At 36.7% G+C, this 22,162-nt stretch overlaps 1 protein-coding gene across 1 annotated transcript in view; it reads left to right on the top strand.

The window, feature by feature from the left end:
• LOC127868476 (sphingosine kinase 2-like) overlaps positions 1-22,162 on the top strand; it is a 57,128-nt gene that overhangs the window by 18,852 nt on the left and 16,114 nt on the right. The window contains exons 3-5 of the mRNA XM_052410294.1: positions 7,184-7,278; positions 9,881-9,996; positions 21,076-21,296. Of these exons, the coding sequence (XP_052266254.1) occupies positions 7,184-7,278; positions 9,881-9,996; positions 21,076-21,296 (432 nt within the window). The remainder of the gene's footprint in view (positions 1-7,183; positions 7,279-9,880; positions 9,997-21,075; positions 21,297-22,162) is intronic.

Below are 22,162 nucleotides of genomic sequence, written 5' to 3'. Positions count from 1 at the left end.
AAGTTTGAACATGGGCCATTCCGGGCCTAAAACTAGGTCACGGGGTCACTTAGTGCGTTTTTTAACATTCAGCATGATGTCCGCTCTCTAATTCAAGTAGTTTACATCCGATCTTCACCAAACTTGGTCAGAAGTTTTATGGAGATGATCTTAAGGCCAAGTTAGAACATGGGCCTTTCTGGGTCAAAAACTAGGTCAAGGGGTCACTTAGTGCGTTTTAAAAATTGAGCATGGTCTCTGCTGTTTTTTGTGAAGACGACATGCAAAATATTATGTGTCAATGCGGCATGTGGGGGTATTCTTCACGTCTGTGACAAAGCTCTAGTTGTAATTATTATAGACCCGTCCGATTTCTACTTTCATTTTCAAGGTATTCAACTCAAATGACCAGAAGACATTAATGAACTTTGATCAGAAATTCATTAATTGTTTGTTGTTATGTACAGGTACCTTTTGGAATTCCATTTGTATAAATAATATAGTAACTTTAGTAGATTTTTATTATATTATATGTCATTCCCTTAATTACCCAATTGAATTAAAAAAACTTGGTTGAACAACCCGATTAAGCTCAAAAGTAGGTGGTGAACAATTGAATTTACAAAAACCCTATAATTAATGTCAAAAACATGGGGTGAATTACCCAATATACCCCAAAAGTTATCTATAGCCCAGTAATCACATTTGAAAATATGCCAAAACGGGTTAATAATTCCCATAAAAATGTGGATGGGAAAGAGATTGTGATTAAATTATCGTTGTTCCACTTGTTTCATATATGCCATAATTCCAATAAATATATTTTGCTATTTTTTTTTCATGCTCAGTTATGTGTTTTTATGCCCCCAACGGGAGGCATATAGTTTTCGTACTGTCTGTCGGTCGGTTGGTCTGTCTGTCTGTCTGTCCATCCGTCACACTTTTCGTGTCTGCTCTCTAATTCATCCTAGTTCTCATCCTATCTTCACCAAACTTGGTCAGAAGTTGTATCTAGATAATGTCTATGCCAAGTTTGAACATGGGTCATGCCGGGCCAAAAATAAGGTCATGGGGTCAAAAACTAGGTCAGTGGGTCACTTAGTGCATTTTAAACATTCAACATGGTGTTCTCTGAGATTATGCATTCAGCTGCAACACATAACAATACACCAGTGTCCACCTGCTTAAATGTGCTGCGTGTCATGAAAAAGACTGAACAAGTACAATGTATTCAACGCTTAATTTGCTTTAGTAAGTATAAGAAAAAAAAATAATCTACAGTTGACAAGAAGATACGTGCATTCCTGTTATTTGCAAGCAAAGCATTGGCAGATAAAAAACATCTACAAACTGCAGCAGATGACATATGTAACAAACAACAAAATTTAAATATTGAAAACCTGTTATGCAGCAAACTTATAGTTTAATAAAATAAAGGTGATGTATATCTCAAAAACATTTACACAGTTATGCTTTTATGTAGTGACAAAGTTACAGTTCGGGGCATCCGTGTCGTGTGGACACTGTTTCCTGTTTTACAAAGTGAATCTCATTGTATTTGATTTTGAGATAACATACTTTTTCAATGTTTTTATTAATGGGGTACGTTATTTTAAATAGTTGTAACGGATAAATAATTGGCTTGTTTTTTGCAGAAGACTGTTGATTTTTTTTAAGGGCTGTAATATCATTTAACTTTTTGACAGCAAACATTTACCTTGCAATTTTGGGTGGAAAGAGAGGGAGTCAAATTATAGTATTTTGATAATAATCTGCAAATTATTTTGCATATTATTTGAAATTATTTGAATAATTTGAAAAAGGATTAAAAGCGTCAGAGCGTGTGCTCCAAAATATAGCGTGCATTTAATATTTTGCGTATGTAACACAGTTGGTAAATATAACAAAACAACCACACAACAACAACAAAGAATTGTTCCTTTCTGCTTAATTGAAAATGAAGGGATCGTAACAGTGTAATTGAATATTAACAAAACCAGAATAATAACAAAAAATGAGCATACATAAATGTCTAGCCAATCACAAAGAACATTAACATCTGGGCATTTACTTGCTCGCAAAATAGCAAGCTCCCTTGATATATGATTTTCCAATTGATATAGGATGGTTTGCAATATTTCACCACTTCTTAATTCATGTACGTGTACTTATAGTAATCAAAGCGCTGAAGGCACTGAAGATGTTCGCTATTGCATAATTTAACACGCAATTCATTTTTCAAAATCAATCGCAAGTTTGAAATGAACACACGCCATTCAACTTTCTAAAGTGTGTGTCATAGCGCACAGGTCGAGTTTTGTGTGCACTTTTTATCATTCTTATTATTTCATAGAAATAACTTAGACAAAATAAAAACAACATGCTTTTTGGACGTTCTGAAAGCATAGAAAGTATGATGAAAACGGTAATGAGAACTTAATATAAAGAAAATTTGCAGTCACCATCATATTAAAGGAATATTTTTTCTAATATCAAATAACTATCTCACCAAGAATATAAATTCATAATGAAAGTTCCGTGTACAAAACTTTTGATTTTTGACACCATATACAAATTCAAAATATACAATAATCTTCGTTTCTTGTATATGGAGGAATAAAAGTATATAAACATTGCTGTTTATGCTTTACTTGTTACCCGAGCAGTTCACACGGTGTCAACACCGCTGACATAAACATAGGTATAGAGCACTAATGCACTTTTAGGCGTAGCTGTTTTACTCAGTTTTCTTCTTAGTGACTTTTACATAACGCCAACAGACACGCATGAATATTTTCGAATATTTAATAAGCTGATTCGAGATACAATCTCTGAATTTCTGCTACATCACTGCGTATGTGCTCAATTCAAAGGATGTAGCACTGTTCAGTGTAAAGAATTCCGGACTACTCTCTGTATGCTCAAACAACACAAATTGTGGCCCTGTTACAATTACGCGTTACAATCCATCTCGCAGAATTTCACTTTCGCCTCCAAGATGAGAAAACAATCATTAACAAAATGTATAGTGTCACGATAAGAGAAAATCGTTAAGTTATCATACCACAATGTTTGCCGTACTTGGTCAGCACGTCTGGAAATCATTCCTTAATGTGTGGATAGGCTGCCATTATTAACAAGTTTGCTATTATGTCCCCCACTATAGTAGTGGGGGACATATTGTTTTTGCCCTGTCTGTCTGTTGGTCTGTTGGTCTGTCTGTCTGTTTGCGCCAACTTTAACATTTTGCAATAACTTTTGCTATATTGAAGATAGCAACTTGATATTTGGCATGCATGTGCATCTCATGGAGCTGCACATTTTGAGTGGTGAAAGGTCAAGGTCAAGGTCATCCTTCAAGGTCAGAGGTCAATTATATGTGGCCAAAATCGCTCATTTTATGAATACTTTTGCAATATTGAAGATAGCAACTTGATATTTGGCATGCATGTGCATCTCATGGAGCTGCTCATTTTGAGTGGTGAAAGGTCAAGGTCAAGGTCATCCTTCAAGGTCAGAGGTCAAATATATGTGTCCCAAATCGCTTATTTTATGAATACTTTTGCAATATTGAAGATAGCAACTTGATATTTGGCATGCATGTGTATCTCATGGAGCTGCACATTTTGAGTGGTGAAAGGTCAAGGTCAAGGTCATCCTTCACAAGGTCAAGGTCATCCTACAATGTCAAACATCATATAGGGGGACATTATGTTTCACAAACACATCTTGTTAAATGTGGCATTTTCAATTCGCAATGAGATTTGTAATGACCCTCGTCATGCGAAAATGGGTCTTGTTCCATATGCCCCCATCATATAAATAGCCCACTCAGCTATCTCTCCTTCTGGTTAGGAGAAACATAACATATTGAGTGATTTTATAGCGAACAGCATCGCCTATGGCCTGACTGCGCAAAAGCACATGCTGGGTTTAACAAACGCTTGCCGAAACGCATAAGACCCATTTTCGCATGACGGCGCTATTGACGTGTGATTTAAATGTGTCAAAAGAAAACTGCGTTTTAATCAAATATCAACATACGATATATTTCGATAGTGAAGAAAGATGCTCATAACAAGGCATATGAGGACACATATGAAGTGCTCTCCCATAATATATTTTTTATCTACTCACACTAATGTGTGGTTTGACAATGCTAACACACATTTTATGCGGTGAATATGCAACTTACAAGTGAAAAACACAACACAATAGTTTAACTTTTGTTTAATTGTATTTATTTATTTAGAAAAGTAAATTGCAAACTTTATTTCAAAGTCAGCGTATACGCCAACTACATTTTTAAAAGATATTTATATATATATATATATATTTATATATATTTAGTTGTTTTCGGTTTTAGCGATTATAAAGCATTTTCGAGGTAGCCTATAGTACATGTATGCCTGTAGTAATTGATGAACTCATATCCAACTGTCTATGTATTGAGGACTGTGAATATAAACAAGCTAAACCTTCTACTAACCTTCTACTATTGCGCTGCTAGCACCCGTAAATACAAAAGATCGCCGCTATCTGTTGAGAACCTAAGAACGTTTCCCAGAAATACCCGCTGTAGTAGCATGAACGAGGTTACGAAACAGGTCATTCGTATTATTATTATAAATTGTTATATTTGGGTTTAGCGATTATGAAACATTTTTTTGTTTTTATCGCTGAAGTTATTGTTGAACGTTTTATAAATTGAGAATATAAATAAGCGTTAACTTTTTCCCGAATCTATCAATAGCATCAATTTACGACCTATACTACGTCATTGAGGTGTATGTGAGAGCGTAACCTATTGCGTTGTTATCGGCCGTGGACTTTCCTTTGTATATCGACAGGCGCATCTTTTAATAGCCTCATATTATGAATGGCAAAAAACTACGTCATGAAGACGCTGCAAAAAGTGGACTATTTTATTCATTCATAAACAATCTCCTCCGTGACACGTACAATACGATCATTGTTTATTGATTCTTTTCTATAAAAGCACTGTTCGAAACTATTGCATTTAACACGATATTAATATCATGTTTCCATTTGTGAAAGAATATAATTGGAGAACTCAAACCTCTTGCATAAATTATACAACTCTTTTTCGCGCAGATACGCGTAGTAAGCGGGTATTGGGCTTCTAGTAGCTAAGGCGTATCAACCTGAATTTTAAACTAACCACCTTAGACGGTTGCTAAGCGACCATCTAAAAAAAAAACTTTTTTTTTTTATAGCTTTTTAGATTTTCATTCGGTCAACTGTTTATTTAACATTTACTTCAGCAGGAACTTCCCTGTATCTTCCAATTGGATTTTCAATGCCGTCCCCGCTCTTGTTAACATCTGCATTTAAAAGGCTACCATATTTTCAAATGTTGCAATGTCTTTTTTTGTTTATTTCCATCTCATGTTTCAAACAGATCTAAAAATGCACTAAAGTGCAGTTCATTTTTGTTTTGCTGATGCAACAGAATCATATCAAACAAATATAAAATCTCACTCTGGGATAATGGGGTTTAATGCATGTGCAGGAGGTTTCATCCCAGATTAGCTATGCAGTCCACATTTCTCCGTTTTCTCTGAGCAAGGGGTAAGTATAGAAATAGGAAAAAATATATTTGGCTTGGCTGGAGCAAAGTAACCAATTGAAATGTTTACATGTCTGGTGTATTTCCTGCTAAACATTTGTTCAACATTTTGATGTTGCCATGGTTTGAAAAGAATGCACTGAAAGAAGGGATGTAATCGCTTAAATTGTAATGAAAACTCATTACCTCGGGGATTGTAAAACCATTGTGGCTAAGTTTTTAAATTGTTTCTCAAGCATTTTGTTATTATTTTTCATAGGCATTGAATCATTAAACAGTGCCTAGTTTTGCAGATGGGAAGGTGGGAATTTTGTAATGGCGTAAGCTGCAGTATATTGTTGCAGCATTTAAATTCTTAATATGATGTGCTGGTGATTTTCACAAATTGCCACACAGGCGCTGGGAGGTGTATGGCTGGTTGTGTGGAGAGTGCATTGTTTGTGTGGAGAGTGCATGGTTTGTGTGAAATGTGCATTGTTTGTGTGGATAGTGCTTTGTTTGTGTGGAGAGTGCATTGTTTGTGTGGAGAGTGCTATGTTTGTGTGGAATGTACATTGTGTGGAGAGTGCATTGTGTGGAGAGTGCATGGTTTGTGTGGAGAGTGCATTGTTTGTGTGAAATGTGCATTGTTTGTGTGGATAGTGCTTTGTTTGTGTGGAGAGTGCATTGTTTGTGTGGAGAGTGCTATGTTTGTGTGGAATGTACATTGTGTGGAGAGTGCATTGTTTGTGTGGAGAGTGCATTGTTTGTGTGGAATGTGCATTGTTTGTGTGGAATGTGCATTGTATGTGTGGGGAATGCATTGTTTGTGTGGAATGTACATTGTTTGTGTGGAGAGTGCATTGTTTGTGTGGAGAGTGCATTGTTTGTGTGGAGAGTGCATTGTTTGTGTGGAGAGTGCATTGTTTTTGTTGAGAGTGCATTTATTGTTTGTGAGGAGAGTGCATTGTTTGTGTGGAGAGTGCATTGTTTGTGAGGAATATGCATTGTTTGTGTGGAGAATGCATTGTTTGTGTGGAGAGTGCATTGTTTGTGAGTAGAATGCATTGTTTGTGTGGAGAGTGCATTGTTTGTGTGGATAGTGCATTGTCTGTGAGAAGAATGCATTGTTTGAGAAGAATTTATTGTTTGTGTGGAGAGTGCATTGTTTGTGAGTAGAATGCATTGTTTGTGAGAAGAATGCATTGTTTGTGTGGAGAGTGCATTGTTTGTGTGCAGAGTTCATTTTATTGGCCCAGTTCTAATCTGGGTCATTTGCATCCAAAACAAGGTCTTCAGGTCAAATCTGAGTAAATCCTTGTTATCTTGTTTTTACTGTAGAGGCCTCATTTATGATTCAATCTTGATGAAACTTTGTCTGAATATTTATCTTGCTTATATCTAGGCCATAATGTATTCATATTATTTGCTTAGTCTCTTTTTATGATATCAACAATATATGTCAAAAATGTATTATTAAATTATGTTAAATACTTTATGTAATGTACTTAATATAATTTAAGATACACTTACTGTTTTTCTCTTAACTATAACTTATTAATAATTTTTTATCCCTATTTATACTAGAATTAATTCATTGTCGGTTTTGATGCTGATTATTGATTGTTTATTCAGAATATGCAGGTCATGGCACAAAGCTTATGAAGTCATTTAAGCGTGAAGACTACAATGGCGTTGTTATCGTGTCCGGTGATGGGCTGATATATGAGGTAATGGTCAGCATATGCTTCTTGTCACTCGTGGCCCTCCGTGGGCTGTATCAATTGTGTCTTGTTCTGACAAAACTGGGCATAATGCATGTGTGTAAAGTGCCGTCCCAGATTAGCCTGTGCAGTCTGCACAGGCTTATCAGGGACGACACTTTCCGCTTAAACTTGATTTTCGGTAAGAAGGGACTTCCTTCAAACTAAAAATACCATAAAAGCGGAAAGTGTTGTCCCTGATTAGCCTGTGCAGACTGCACAGGCTAATCTGGGATGGCACTTTACGCACATGTGTTAAGCCCAGTTTTAATAGAACAAGACACAATTGTATATCCCCTTAAGCTCTGCTCAATAAACTTAACAGCCTTTTAGTTGCTTGTATATGTATTTGCTCTTATTTTAAATTCCCCTGAAGTACATTTGTACCTTAAAGTCTAAAAATCTTAATACTTGATTTTTATTAGGGTTATACACTGCAACGCCCATATATCGGGGACCGGTATATCGCGCTGTTCAATATATCACGCTTTGGCTATAGCTCCCCAAAATCCGAGGCCCCCAAAAATCCGACGAGCATGATCACTAAATGACATGTTATAATCTTCATACTTAAGCAAAAAAACGGTTCTACCTAGTATATCACCCTATATTTCGCGGCTTACTATGGCATGCAGTGAAGCGTGAAAAACAGTTGATAAGTGACAGTGTTGTTTGCAAGCGGTCGGGGTTGTTTTTAACACTTAAGAAATGATAATTCGTGTGACTGCATAGGTAATAATGGTAGTTTACTGGTATATAAATCTTTAAATTTCGCAACTGGTCATTCTGTCTCTGTACATGAAATAAATTGCAAAAATGTATTTGATGAACATCAATTTCTCATGTAATGTTAAGTACAACTACAAGTAAACATCAAAACAAACAGTTAATAGAGTTGGTATCCAATCTAATGACATCAAAGCCTAGATAAACAGGTATTTGATGTTTAGTGGTGTCAGATGTTCAAGATTGTGTTTGTATTTTCAAATTAATGAATTCGTTTTTTTGCTTGCAAAAGATCCATTATATGGGGACCTGGAGTGTGGCTGAGCACTTTGACATTATTAAATTACAAGAGATTCACACAGATTGTGAACCAGAACAATTTCAGCTATTTTATTGTCCCATACCGGAGGGGACTTATGGTTTGCGCTCTGTGTGTCCATCAGTCAGACTGTCACACTTTTCTGGATCCTGCAATAACTGTACAAGTTCTTCATATTTTTTCATGAAACTTGAAACATGGAAAATGGTAATATGGAGATTATGCACACCATTTCATTTTGTTCCTACGTCAAAAATTCTGGTTGCTATGGCAAAAAAAAAAATAATAGACAATGGTGGAGTTTCACCGGTAGGGGACCATTTTGCTTGACAATAGTCTTGTTTAAAGAACATTATGAAAAGTTGATGTTATCTTGTACTTACATGTAGGTGGGAAACCGAATTATCTGTAGGAGAGCCTCTCTGTGTGCTAGGGTTAACACCAATCAAACTCACATGTTTAAGTTTGTTGAATGTTAAAGGTGAACTCTGAGCTTAAGATAAATATAATATTCCATTAAAGATAACCGGTATATTGGTAGTCCAATTTAAAACCAGAATTGAGACATAGAATATGCTCAGATATATATTAAAAAAATATCCAGTGTATATCAGCTAAAAATCAATAACCCTTTAGACAATAATTGAGCGTCTCTGTGGGAAAACTGGGCTTATGCAGCATAAAGTGTCGCGCCAGATCACCCTGTGCACATGACATTATCACATGTGCGTAAAGTGTCGCGCCAGATCACCCTGTGCACATGACATTATCACATGTGCATAAAGTGTCGCGCCAGATCACCCTGTGCACATGACATTATCACATGTGCATAAAGTGTCGCGCCAGATCACCCTGTGCACATGACATTATCACATGTGCATAAAGTGTCGCGCCAGATCACCCTGTGCACATGACATTATCACATGTGCATAAAGTGTCGCGCCAGATCACCCTGTGCACATGACATTATCACATGTGCATAATGTGTCGTGCCAGATCACCCTGTGCACATGACATTATCACATGTGCATAAAGTGTTGCGCCAGATCACCCTGTGCACATGACATTATCACATGTGCATAAAGTGTCGCGCAAGATCACCCTGTGCACATGACATTATCACATTTGCATAAAGTGTCGCGCCAGATCACCCTGTGCACATGACATTATCACATGTGCATAAAGTGTCGCGCCAGATCACCCTGTGCACATGACATTATCAAATGTGCATAAAGTGTCGCACCAGATCACCCTGGGCTTATGCATGTGCATAAAGTGTCGCGCCAGATCCTACTGGGCTTATGCATGTGCATAAAGTGTCGCGCCAGATCACCGTGTGCACATGACATTATCAACTTTAATGGTGTTTTTCTGTGGAAGGAGCATCTTCTAAGTGTTTTAGCAGAAAGTGTCGTCCCTTATTAGTCTGTGAGGACTGCATAGACTTATCTTGGATGACATTTTACGTACATGCATTAAACCCCATTTTCCCAGAGCAAGGCTCAATTGTCAATTATATTACAGGTTGTGAATGGATTGATGGGTCGCAGTGACTGGGAGGACGCAATGAAGATTCCCATTGGCTGTGTCCCAGGCGGCTCTGGTAACGCCCTGGCCTGTGCCATCAACTATTCTGCTGGGTGAGTAGGCTTGTTTGTTTTTACCCGCCCACAAAATGGCGCGCATCAGATGAGTGTAAACCTTGTTAATTGTTAGCTCCATTGAATTAAAAACCAATGTCTTATTTAATCACCATTTTGTTTTCTGGGCAGAACCAGTAAATGTTGTATTGTGACATTGTGTTTCACAAACACATCTTGTTTTTGTCATGATGCATTTGGCCATGCAAAACTTAGGTAAAAAAACAACAACATTAGTTATATGAAAACATGCAAAAGTTTTGACGTTATACTTAACTGCATACACTTCATTTCATTCTGACGGGATACATTTCAATGGGTATCAAGCAATCTTAGCAAATACAATAAATTCAAGTGTTGAACTTACCAGGTACTTAAAACTTTAACACACCATTTCCTGTGATACTTTAAATTGAAAAAAAATGATTCCCCTTTTTATGCCCCCCTTCAAAGAAGAGGGGGTATATTGCTTTGCTCATGTCGGTCTGTCGGTCCGTCCACCAGGTGGTTGTCAGACGATAACTCAAGAACGCTTGGGCCTAGGATCATGAAACTTCATAGGTACATTGATCATGACTCGCAGATGACCCCTATTGATTTTGAGGTCACTAGGTCAAAGGTCAAGGTCACGGTGACCCGAAATAGTAAAATGGTTTTTGGATGATAACTCAAGAACGCTTATGCCTAGGATCATGAAACTTAATAGGTAGATTGATCATGACTAGCAGATGACCTCTATTGATTTTCAGGTCACTAGGTCAAAGGTCAATGTCACAGTGACCCGAAATAGTACAATGGTTTCCGGATGATAATTCAAGAACGCTTATGCCTAGGATCATGAAACTTAATAGGTAGATAGATCATGACTAGCAGATGACCTCTATAGATTTTCAGGTCACTAGGTCAAAGGTAAAGGTCACGGTGACCCGAAATAGTAAAATGGTTTCCGGATGATAACTCAAGAAGGCTTATGCCTAGGATCATGAAACTTGATAGGTACATTGATCATGACTCGCAGATGACCCCTATTGATTTTGAGGTCACTAGATCAAAGGTCAAGGTCACTTTGACCCGAAATAGTAAAATGGTTTCCGGATGATAACTCAAGAACGCTTATGCCTAGGATCATGAAACTTGATAAGTACATTGATCACGACTGGCAGATGACCCCCATTGATTTTCAGGTCACTAGGTCAAAGGTCAAGGTCAAAGTGACCCGAAATAGTCAAATGGTTTCCTGATGATAACTCAAGAAAGCTTATGGCTAGGATCATGAAACTTCATAGGTACATTGATCATGACTCGCAGATGACCCCTATTGATTTTCAGGTCACTAGGTCAAAGGTCAAGGTCACAGTGACAAAAAACATATTTACAAAATGGCTGTCACTACAACTGAGAGCCCATATGGGGGGCATGCATGTTTTACAAACAGCCCTTGTTATACTTTAAGTCATTTCATTTTAGCTCCACTGGCCAGAGGCCAGCCGGGCTTTTGTCATGGTCCTGTGTTTGTCGTGCGTGTGTGCTTGCGTGCGTGCGTTAACTTTTCCTTAAAAAAAATCTTCTCCTAAACTTCTGGTCCAATTCTGATGAAATTTCTCAGGAATGTTCTTGGGGTGAACCTCTTTCAAATTTGTTCAAATTATGCCCCTGGGGTCAAATTTAACCCTGCCCCGGGGGTCACAAAATTGAACATATGCTTATATAAAGCCTATTTTGTGAAAACGTTCAAAATCTTTTTGTCCATAACCATTGGGCCTAGGTCTATCAAATTTGGTATGTAGAGACAACTTATAGTCCTCTACCAAATTTCTTCAAATTATGCCCCTAGGGTCAAATTTGACCCTGCCCCGAGGGTCACAAAATTGAACATATGCTTATATAAGGCCTATATTGTGAAAACTTTCAAAATTTTCTCGTCCATAACCATTGGGCCTATTGCTATCAAATTTGGTATGTAGAGACATCTAATAGTCCTCTACCAAATTTCTTCAAATTATGCCCCTGGGGTCAAATTTGACCCTGCCCCGGGGGTCACAAAATTGAACATATGCTTATATAAAGCCTATTTTGTGAAAACTTTCAAAATCTTTTTGTCCATAACCATTGGGCCTAGGTCTATCAAATTTGGTATGTAGAGACAATTATAGTCCTCTACCAAATTTCTTCAAATTATGCCCCTAGGGTCAAATTTGACCCTGCCCCGAGGTTCACAAAAGTGAACATATGCATATATAAGGCCTATATTGTGAAAACTTTCAAAATTTTCTCACCCATAACCATTAGGCCTAGGGCTTTCAAATTTGGTATGTAGAGACATCTAATAGTCCTCTACCAAATTTCTTCAAATTATGCCCCTGGGGTCAAGTTTGACCCTGCCCCAGGGGTCACAAAATTGAACATATGCTTATATAAGGCCTATTTTGTGAAAACTTTCAAAATTTTCTCAACCATAACCATAAGGCCTAGTGCTATCAAATTTGGCATGCAGAGACATCTAATAGTCCTCTACCAAATTTCTTCAAATTATGCCCCTGGGGTCAAATTTGACCCTGCCCCGGGGGTCACAAAATTGAACATAAGCTTATATAAGGCCTATTTTGTGAAAACTTTCAAAATTTTCTCATCCATAACCATCCAGACGAGGGCTAATAAATTTGGTATGTAGAGATATCTAATAGTCCTCTACCAAATTTCTTCAAATTATGCCCCTGGGGTCAAATTTGACCCTGCCCTGGGGGTCACAAAATTGAACATATGCTTTTATTAGGACTATTATGTGAAAGGGCTACCAACTTTGGTATGTAGTGAAATCTTATAGTTCTCTACCAAGTTTGTTCAAATTATGCCCCTGGGGTCAAATTTGACCCTGCCCCGGGGGATCACAAAATTGAACATATGCTTATATAAGGCCTATTTTGTTAAAACTTCAAAAATCTTCTGTCCATAACCATCCAGCCGAGGGCTATCAAATTTGGTATGTAGTGACATCTTATAGTCCTCTACCAAATGTGTTCAAATTTTATCCCTGGGGTCAAATTTGAACCTGCCCCGGGGGTCACAAAATTGAACATATGCTTATATAAAGCCTATTTTGTGTAAACTTTCAAAAATTTCTTGTCCATAACCATTAGGCCTAGGGCTACACAATTTGGTATGTAGTGACATTGTATAGTCCTCCACTTAGTTTGTTCAAATTATGCCCCAGTAGTCAAATTTGACCCTGCCCTGAAGGCCACAAAATCGATTATATGCTTATATAGTGCCTATTTTGTGAAAACTTTCAAAATCTTTTTGTCCTTAACCATAAGGCATAGGGCTCCCAAATTTGGTATGTAGTGACGGCTAATAGTTCTCTACCAAGTTTGTTCAAATTATGCCCCTGGGGTCAAATTTGACCCTGCCCGGGGGGTCACAAAACTGAACATACGCTTATATGGGGCCTTTTTTGTGAAAACTTTAAAAATCTTTCTGTCCATAACCATTGGGCCTAGGGCTACCAAATTTGGAATGTAGTGACATCTAATAAACCTCTACCAAATTTGTTCAAATAATGCCTCTGGGGTCACATTTGACCTTGCCCTGGGGGGTCACAAAATTGAATAAACGCTTGTAAAGCGCCTATTTTGTGAAATCTTAAAAAATCTTATTGTCGAAAACCATTCAGACTATGGCTACCAAATTTGGTATGCAGTAACATCTTATAGTCCTCTACCAAGTTTGTTCAAATGATGCCCTTTGGGTCAAATTTGACCTTGACCCGCGGGTCACAAAATTGAACATTATATACGCTTATATCTTGCTTATTTTGTGAAAACTTTTAAAATATTCTTGTCCTTAACTCTAGGACCAAGGGCTACCATATTTTATGTACATGTAGTGAGATATAGTAGTCCTCTACAAAGTTTGCTCAAATTATGCCCCTGGGGTTTAATTTGACCAAGCCCAGGGGGTCACAAAAGTGTACATGTTCTTAAATAGGGCCTATATTTAAGTATTTGAATGTGCAGAGAATATTTGTTTCAGCCTTTTTTCAGTGGAGCGATAAAGGGCCATCATGGCCCTCTTGTTTATTCTTCCTTAAACAGTGTTTATTTCTCCATATTGGAGTCACTAGGTCAGTTGTGCGGTTGGTTGGCCATTTAGTGTGTTGGTTAATGTGCATGTTATGTAACAAATTTGTGGATCAAACTACTTCCTTTTTCTCAAGGTATTTAAATTTCAGGGTTCGCACAGACCTTGAAAAGTGCTTAGAAATCAAGGTTTATCTCGAAAAGTGCTTAAAAACGATCTGGAGTGCTTAAAAGTGCTTATTTACAACCATAGCCTTGAAAAGTGCTTAGAAAGTGCTTGAATTTGGCTGGAAAAGTGCTTGAAAAACGGATAAAAATATTTAATTTCCGTGAGTCGGAAGTCGTAGTTTATTTCACGATTTATGACGGTTCCGATCTATTCATACTGGCAGGTACTGGATTAGTTTGGGTTTTAGAACGTACGGGAGGCAACTACTACTTATCTTCCGCCAATTGGTCTACTTCGGTTTTTGTTGTACAAATTATGCCATTACGGTGCTGACAAGTTGAAATATGCCAGCAAATAAGTGCATTTTTCAGAAAGGGTGGCTTTTGAAGTACACTAAGGTTGTTGACAATGCCGATTTTAAAGTCAACGCATATTGTAAAGAACGCAGAACAGGTATAGAGATCGACAGAATGGGGGAATCGGCGTTAAAAAGCCACCTAAAATGCAGTTTGTCTGTGAAGCAAATTCATTTGGTTAACCCAGTTCATTCAGACGTACTATCAACTTGCCAATAGAGAATCACATGCCAAAAAACGTTAAATATTTCCGTTAGAATTGTGGTCTTTTTGCTTTTGTATATATATGACAAGATGTAAAAATAAATACTATTATATCATTTTTCTGTATTATTATTTTGCCGCAGTACACTTCTGATTTTTTGCAAAAATGACCAATGAAAGTACGACATTGAAAAAATATCATATGATCACAAAAAATAAAAAATAAACAGTTTATAACGCTGTCATTTAACCATATTTCAGTTTAAAAAAAGTTTCATTGAAAATAAATAAACATTACCTATAATGAAATGATGTACACAAAATCACTCACTATCGCCAATAAAGGATCACTGTTTACAGCATTATCTCCCCTGTCAAATCAACAGTTTGAGCATCTTTTCACAAATTTGTAAAATTGTACATTTATCCAAGGGATCACACTATGCAACAATTGTTTTTGTTTTTATTATACTTTTTCATGATAGTGACCCCTTATTGGTGTGACCCCCTATTGGCGAGTTGACTGTTCTGCAAGACAAAAAAGTTGCACTTGACTTATTGTCAAATAAATTAGATGATACTGTGAAGAAACTGCAATCTGTTTAAATGAGTGCAGACTTTTAGTCTGAACATATACAGTACACTATTGCATCTTTAACAGATTTCACATGTACATGTGTACCTGCTGTAGAAAATTACTTAATAAGTATAATTTTAACAAGCCTCAATTAATACATGGCATTTTATATTGCCGTTGCGAGATTCTGTACATTTGTAGTTTTCTATTTTTACTTCAGAATTAATTTTTATCAGATGCATAATTGTCTTTAACATTTTGTAGCAGCTATATTATACCACTGGAATATCTGTTATGAACATTTAGAATACATAATGATATTCAATACAAATAACAGTTTTTTTTTGGTATGTACAGTCAAACCTGAATTCAGCGGTCAGTCAAGGGAAATGATCAAAGTGACCGTTGTCCACAGGTGACCGTTGAATTCGGATCACAATTTTAAGAAGGTTGGTCAGTTGGTAGTATTACTACGTCGTTACCCCACCCAATCGTTTGCATACAGTGTAAAGCAAATGCTCATTGCATTAACAAAGCATAATAATAGCGTTAATAGCATTAACTTACGCGTGTACATTGAATAACAGAGAATGATATATTTTAGACTGATTTAATTTCATAATGTTAAATTAAACAATGACTTTATCAACGCTGGTATAATTGTTTTCTCGTGCATCTCATTAATTCAGTAAATAAAGCTTGTCACGTTCCGTTGACGTCACGTCCGTAAAAGTCGAAAAGGCGGATTCGGTGTCATAAACCGATAGTACGGTGTAATTGTACCGTTCTAATTCAAAGAAATAGCGGTCATTTAATTTAGCGATAATTACTTTCAACAAGTCATAAACTCTGATAAATTTTCTTTAGAAGATACACCCACAATTATCCCCGGAAAAGAAACCTTCTCAACACCTTATAATTTGTTTACTCGCAGCGGGCCGCTTTTATAATATCATAGACAATTACCGCTTTCAGATGCTTTAAATGTTGCAAATCAGTCCATGTTTTGCCATTAAAGCTGATCACTAATCCTCTTATCGCTTTCTTATCAAAACACTCGCCAGCTTAATGTTGTTTTAACACTTAATCAGCGATACAGATCAATTGACTTTGTCACGCGCTAATGCGTTATGCATGCAGACGATAATTGCTATTAATACACATTGTTATTGTTAATGTCACCTGTTTAAAGTGATATTATGGGCATCTAACAGTTTATAGCTGCCTATCGCAACCGTTGTTTATTTTTGGTATTTTCACTACATATACAATGTACACTTATATTTGTTAATTCAGCATCAACATACTAAAACACCATCCCGGAGAGAGAAAAAAATGCATTTGAATATCAACCGTCTTTTCGTTAAACAACTGATCATGCATGTACGATGTGAACCTAAATTTAGTTTTAGTGCAGATTCGTTCATACGACACAAAGGCACAATTTTGTTTTACGGATCATTTCGGCTTAGAGGAGTGGGTTAGTCATGTAAAAAAACGAATATAAAATATATTTTTAATAAACAACTGGTAGCAAAATGAGTTGCAGACAATTAGTCTTTTAAAGCAATCAAAATGAAAATTCAATAATTAATGGTGAAACAATTGTACATACCGGTCATGGATGCACAAATTGTTTGTTTACTCGCAGCGGGCCGCTTTTATAATATCAAAGACAACTACCGCTATCAGACGCTTTTACCGCAAAAAAACGGACACATGATGTGCTGTGTTTTTAATTTTCGCGACTCGAGACGACTGACGCGTGACCGTTGATTTCAGGTCAAACATGAATTTCGGAGTGGAATGTAGTGGCCGTTGGCCGTTATGGACAGGTGGCCGTTGAATTCAAGTGTAATATAGAGTGTTTTTCGTCGGGGGGATTCCAGACTGACCGTTGTCTGCAGGTGACCGGTAAATTCAGGTGGCCGTTAGGTCAGTTTCGACTGTATAATGCCTTGGTCAATGACTATATCATAATGAAATATCTTACTTTTGATTAAACAGTTGTTACTGTAGCAGGGTAGTGCAGACTGTTGAAATTCACATAGAATGTTAGGCAAGAAGAGACCAATTTAGCGAAAATATTGTCAGTATTGGCCACAGAATAATATACAGTTTTCAGTAGGTCAGACTAAAAAAGTGCTTGAATTTGGGTTTTTTTCCCTTGAAAAGTGCTTGAATTTCATTGGAGAAAATCTGTATGAACCCTGTTAATTGACACTTGAAAATATGTCATCAACATGAAGTGTAAATGTGCAAGATACAATTTTGAAATGCAATGATCCACTTGTTTCTATGTTATGTGCCCTTGAACGTAGCCATATGCATGGTTGCCATATGAAAGTGTAGAATTTTGTTAACAGCTCTAAAACTGTTCTGTAATTGCTATGCAGTGAAGCTCAACAGCTTCCGTCGCTGTTTTATTGGCAATTAAAACAGTCAGTGTGAGGGAAAGGGAAGATAATATAACCCTACGGTTAGAGGGATAGGGTAATGGTTAGAGGGAAAGGGTTAGAGTTACGGCTAGGGATAGGGTTAGATGGTTAGGGTGAGCATAAGAGTGATAGGATTAGGGTTAGGGAAGATAATAAGCAGTCATAAATGGAGGCCTATCCAGTGTTAACCCTTTACCCCTTATAAAAGCACATTGATGCATTTGTAGTCCCTTAGAAAATCTTATTAAATTAAACACTTTCTTTACTAGAATCAAGTTTGAAAGGCTTCATTTTCAACCTAAAGATACTGATGAGCAGCAACCAGCATAAAACCTGAACAGGTTTCTTTTGTCCATTAAGTTAAATCACACGAGTTTTAAAGACAAATAACTTTTTAAGTTTGCAGTTTGTGTTCGTTTCATGCATTTTAATTTGCTTTATTCCACCAAAACAATTGTCATAATATGAAACCTTTTTGTCAATGTTTAATAGCCAGTGGATTTGGCTGCTGAATTTTCAAAAATATAAGAAACCAACTGAATTCAAGCTACTAAAAGAACAAAGACATTTTTTGTTCAAGTTAAGAAATTACCTCAAAGCATTTCGTATAATTTTCTTACACAATTTTGTTTATATTGTTATAATAATTTAAAAGTTGTTTCCATGTATATTTTTAAACAAAGTTAACAATTAATTATATTATTTATGGAGTGCATAACACATATATTTACATGTACATTTACTACAAAAGCGATCATTATAGGCCATGGATGTTTGACTTTTATGTGAATAATAAACACTTTGCTCAAGTAAGCAGTATTTATTTTGTGGAGTGAATGTACTAAATGTGATGGTACATTTAGACCGAGATTTCAATTGAATGTTCTCATAAATGATGTAGAGTTATCAAATAAGAATGAGGACTTTGAATTGTATCTGTTATATCAAGTGACCTCATTTATGTATTTGTTGATTAGAATGTAGAACATATGGTTAGGAAACTTTCTTTTTATTACACTGATTGATTGTCAAGGTAACTTTTAACTGCACAATTGTTACCGGGCATTGCCATACTGTTTGACCCATATACAGATTACAAGTCTATCCGCCACAAACACATTTGTCTTTAAGGGACCTTAAGTGTAAAATGTTTTCAAGATTATTACTTTGTATTTTTCCAGTTTTATTGCATGGCTTATGATTAACCCTTTACCATTTAGTTACGTATTTTGACACACTTATAGTCTCTCAGAAAGTTACATTTAATTTAAAACCTTTCTTACAAGATTCAAATTTTAAAGGCCTTATTTCCTACCCTTAGATACTGATGAGCAGCAAACAAAATACTACCTGAACAGACTGCGAGTTACTGGCAGGCTGTTCTGGTTTTATGCTGTTTGCACATAGACATTTTCACTTAGCTTCTGACTGGGAAAGGGTTAATTTTTGGTTAGTATTCAGTGGGCTGTTTAAGATGTGTTTTTTTTAGCTCACCTGGGAACATAATTTCTCATAGGAAGATTTTAGGAAACAATAATGTGGTATGTCAGTGTGGGCTTGAGGTGTATTAATATTTTCTTCAAAAAAATTCTCCTCCTAAAACTGTTTACCCATTTTTACAAAACATCATAGGAATGATCATCGGTTGAACTTCTTTCAAAGTTGTTATAATCATTCGGTTCAATGGATATGTAGGACGATCAAGCTAAACATTTTTATGCCCCCCTTGGAAGAAGAGGGGGTATATTGTTTTGCACATGTCGGTAGGTCCGTCAGTCCGCCGGTCGGTCGGTCTGTCCACCAGATGGTTTCCGGATGATAACTCAAGAACGCTTAGGCCTAGGATCATGAAACTTCATAGCTACATTGATCATGACTGGCAAATGACCCCTATTGATTTTCAGGTCACTAGGTCAAAGGTCAAGGTCACAGTGACACGAAACAGTAAAATGGTTTCCTGATGAAAAATCAAGAATAATTAGGCCTAGGATCATGAAACTTCATAGGTACATTCATCATGACTAGCAGATGACCCCTATTGATTTTCAGATCACTACGTCAAAGGTCAAGGTCACAGTGACAAAAAAGTATTCACTCAATGGCTGCCACTACAACTGACAGCCCATATGGGGGGCATGTATGTTTTACAAACAGCCCTTGTTCTTTAATGAAAACTTTAAAAAAAATCTCTAAACCACAAAGGTCAGTACATTAATATTTGGAATGTAACATAGTGGTCCTCTAATAAATTTGTCCAGATCATGCTTTTGGGGTCAAACCTTGCCACACTTGTCACATGATGTATATAGACTTATATTGTAAAAAACTTTAAAAAAAACTTTTTTTTGGAAACTGTATGGGTGATGGGTTGATTATTTGGTGTGTAACACTGTTAAGTTATCCTCTACTTCAAATGATGTCCCTAGGATCAAAACTTACCATGCCCTAGGGGTCACATGATTTTTATAGAATTATTTAGTTAATGACCTTTTTCTCTTAAACAGCAATAAAGTTGTTCAAAAAAATGTGTCCAGTGTGCAACATGTTATGGTGGTGCACTACTTAGTTGCTTTAAACTAGTTTATTAACATTTTTATATAATTATAATTTAAAAAAGTTACACGGTAAATAAATATCAAATTAAGTGAGTGATAAATCTTGATCATTACCAGAGTAATGAATGTACACAAGCATCCCCAAATCTGCACATTACAGTTAACCCTTTGCATGCTGGGAAATTTGTCGCCTGCTAAAATGTCGTCTGCAGAATTTCTAAAATTAGCATTTTCTTCTATTTTTTTCAAAGAATACTATCAGAATAGCAAACAGTTTGGATCCTGATGAGACGCCATGTTCTGTAGCGTCTCATCTGGATCCAAACTGTTTGCAAAGGCCTTTAAAATTCGGTTCCCGCACTGAAAGGGTTAAGTTTCACTATGTATCAGGGGAGCGACATTGGGCCTTTAGGCCTTCTTAGTTTGGAGGTGGGTGGGTGTGGGGTTGGATGTGTTGGGGGGGGGGGTCCTATCATAAACAATAGGCATAGCTGACTTTGGTTCCAGTTGTTCAGACCTTATTGGTAACATACGTCCATATGAAGCAGTGGAACATTCAAAATGAAATGTTTGTAAATTGAAAGGCTGCATATTTCTACCAGCGACTTTCAGATCATATTCAATGGCTCTCTGGTCCATAATTGTACAATTATACAATGATTGCTATCACATGATATAATTTATGCCAAGTTTTACTTTAACAGAGAATCCATCGAGACCGACCCAGTTTTACATTCCACGTTCATTCTCGTCAAACACAAAGTCATTCCCATGGACTTGGTGATGATCGAGCAGCCGAAGACCAAGATTTTCAGCTTCCTGTCCGTCTGTTGGGGCCTGTTGGCGGACATTGATTTCGAGAGCGAGAAATTCCGAGCTATCGGAGAGGCGAGGTTCACCCTACAGGCCATACTGCGTATTATGTGTAAGTGATTTGATACATTTTCAGGGGTTGAGCATGTTAATGTTTATTGGAACATGAAGTAAGTTAAAAAACACCCACTCATCTTTGGATTTTTTCTTACATCTGGGGAATTTGATTGTAATCTTTCCAGGGGATAAATTCTGAAGCCTTTTATACAATTTTTGTTTAATTTTATGCATGCACATTACAGGTTATGCATTTCTTCTGTTATTATGGGGGATATGATATTTTAATGCCCCCTTTCAAAGAAAAGGGGGTACACTGCAACTCCAATATATCACACTCCGTTATATCGCGTCGTCCAATATATCGCGAATCAGCTATGGCTCCCAAAAATCTGACAAGCATAATCCCTAAATAACATGTTTTAAAATCTGAGAATTTGCTGAGATAAAATCCGTTTCAAAGTTGTATTTTACCCTTTTTTTCACCCACTTTAATTTCTGTTTAATCCGACATTCATAATCCAGTTTTAACCAGATTGTTTGATCTCATTGAACACCACTATAGCACCGATGTACTGCGTAAACAATAAACCAAGTTGTCAAACATCACAGGTCATTTTGAGTGTTACCATTCTCTATTGTATTTGCTTTGAACTGCCGAAATGCATCATTAAACACATGAAGGTGTATACAATTATAACTGTAAATGTCACAAGTCAATACTGACCTATCTCTACAATCTGCGCGTTAGATACAGTGTAAATTTCTTGCTTTTAAATGAGAGGTTAATCATGTCCCTCAGTTTGTCAAACTGCACTACTATTCCAAGTCCATGCTTTCCATGAGGTGAATGACGTCATTTTGTACATGGGTCTAATTTGTGCATGCTTTCTTGAACAATAATACTTGGCAATGGTTTTC

This window comes from Dreissena polymorpha, chromosome 2, assembly GCF_020536995.1.
Source record: "Dreissena polymorpha isolate Duluth1 chromosome 2, UMN_Dpol_1.0, whole genome shotgun sequence".
Taxonomy (NCBI): Eukaryota; Metazoa; Mollusca; class Bivalvia; order Myida; family Dreissenidae; genus Dreissena; species Dreissena polymorpha.
The sequence above is the reverse complement of the archived record's forward strand: the minus strand, read 5'-3'. Positions and strand labels throughout refer to the sequence as shown.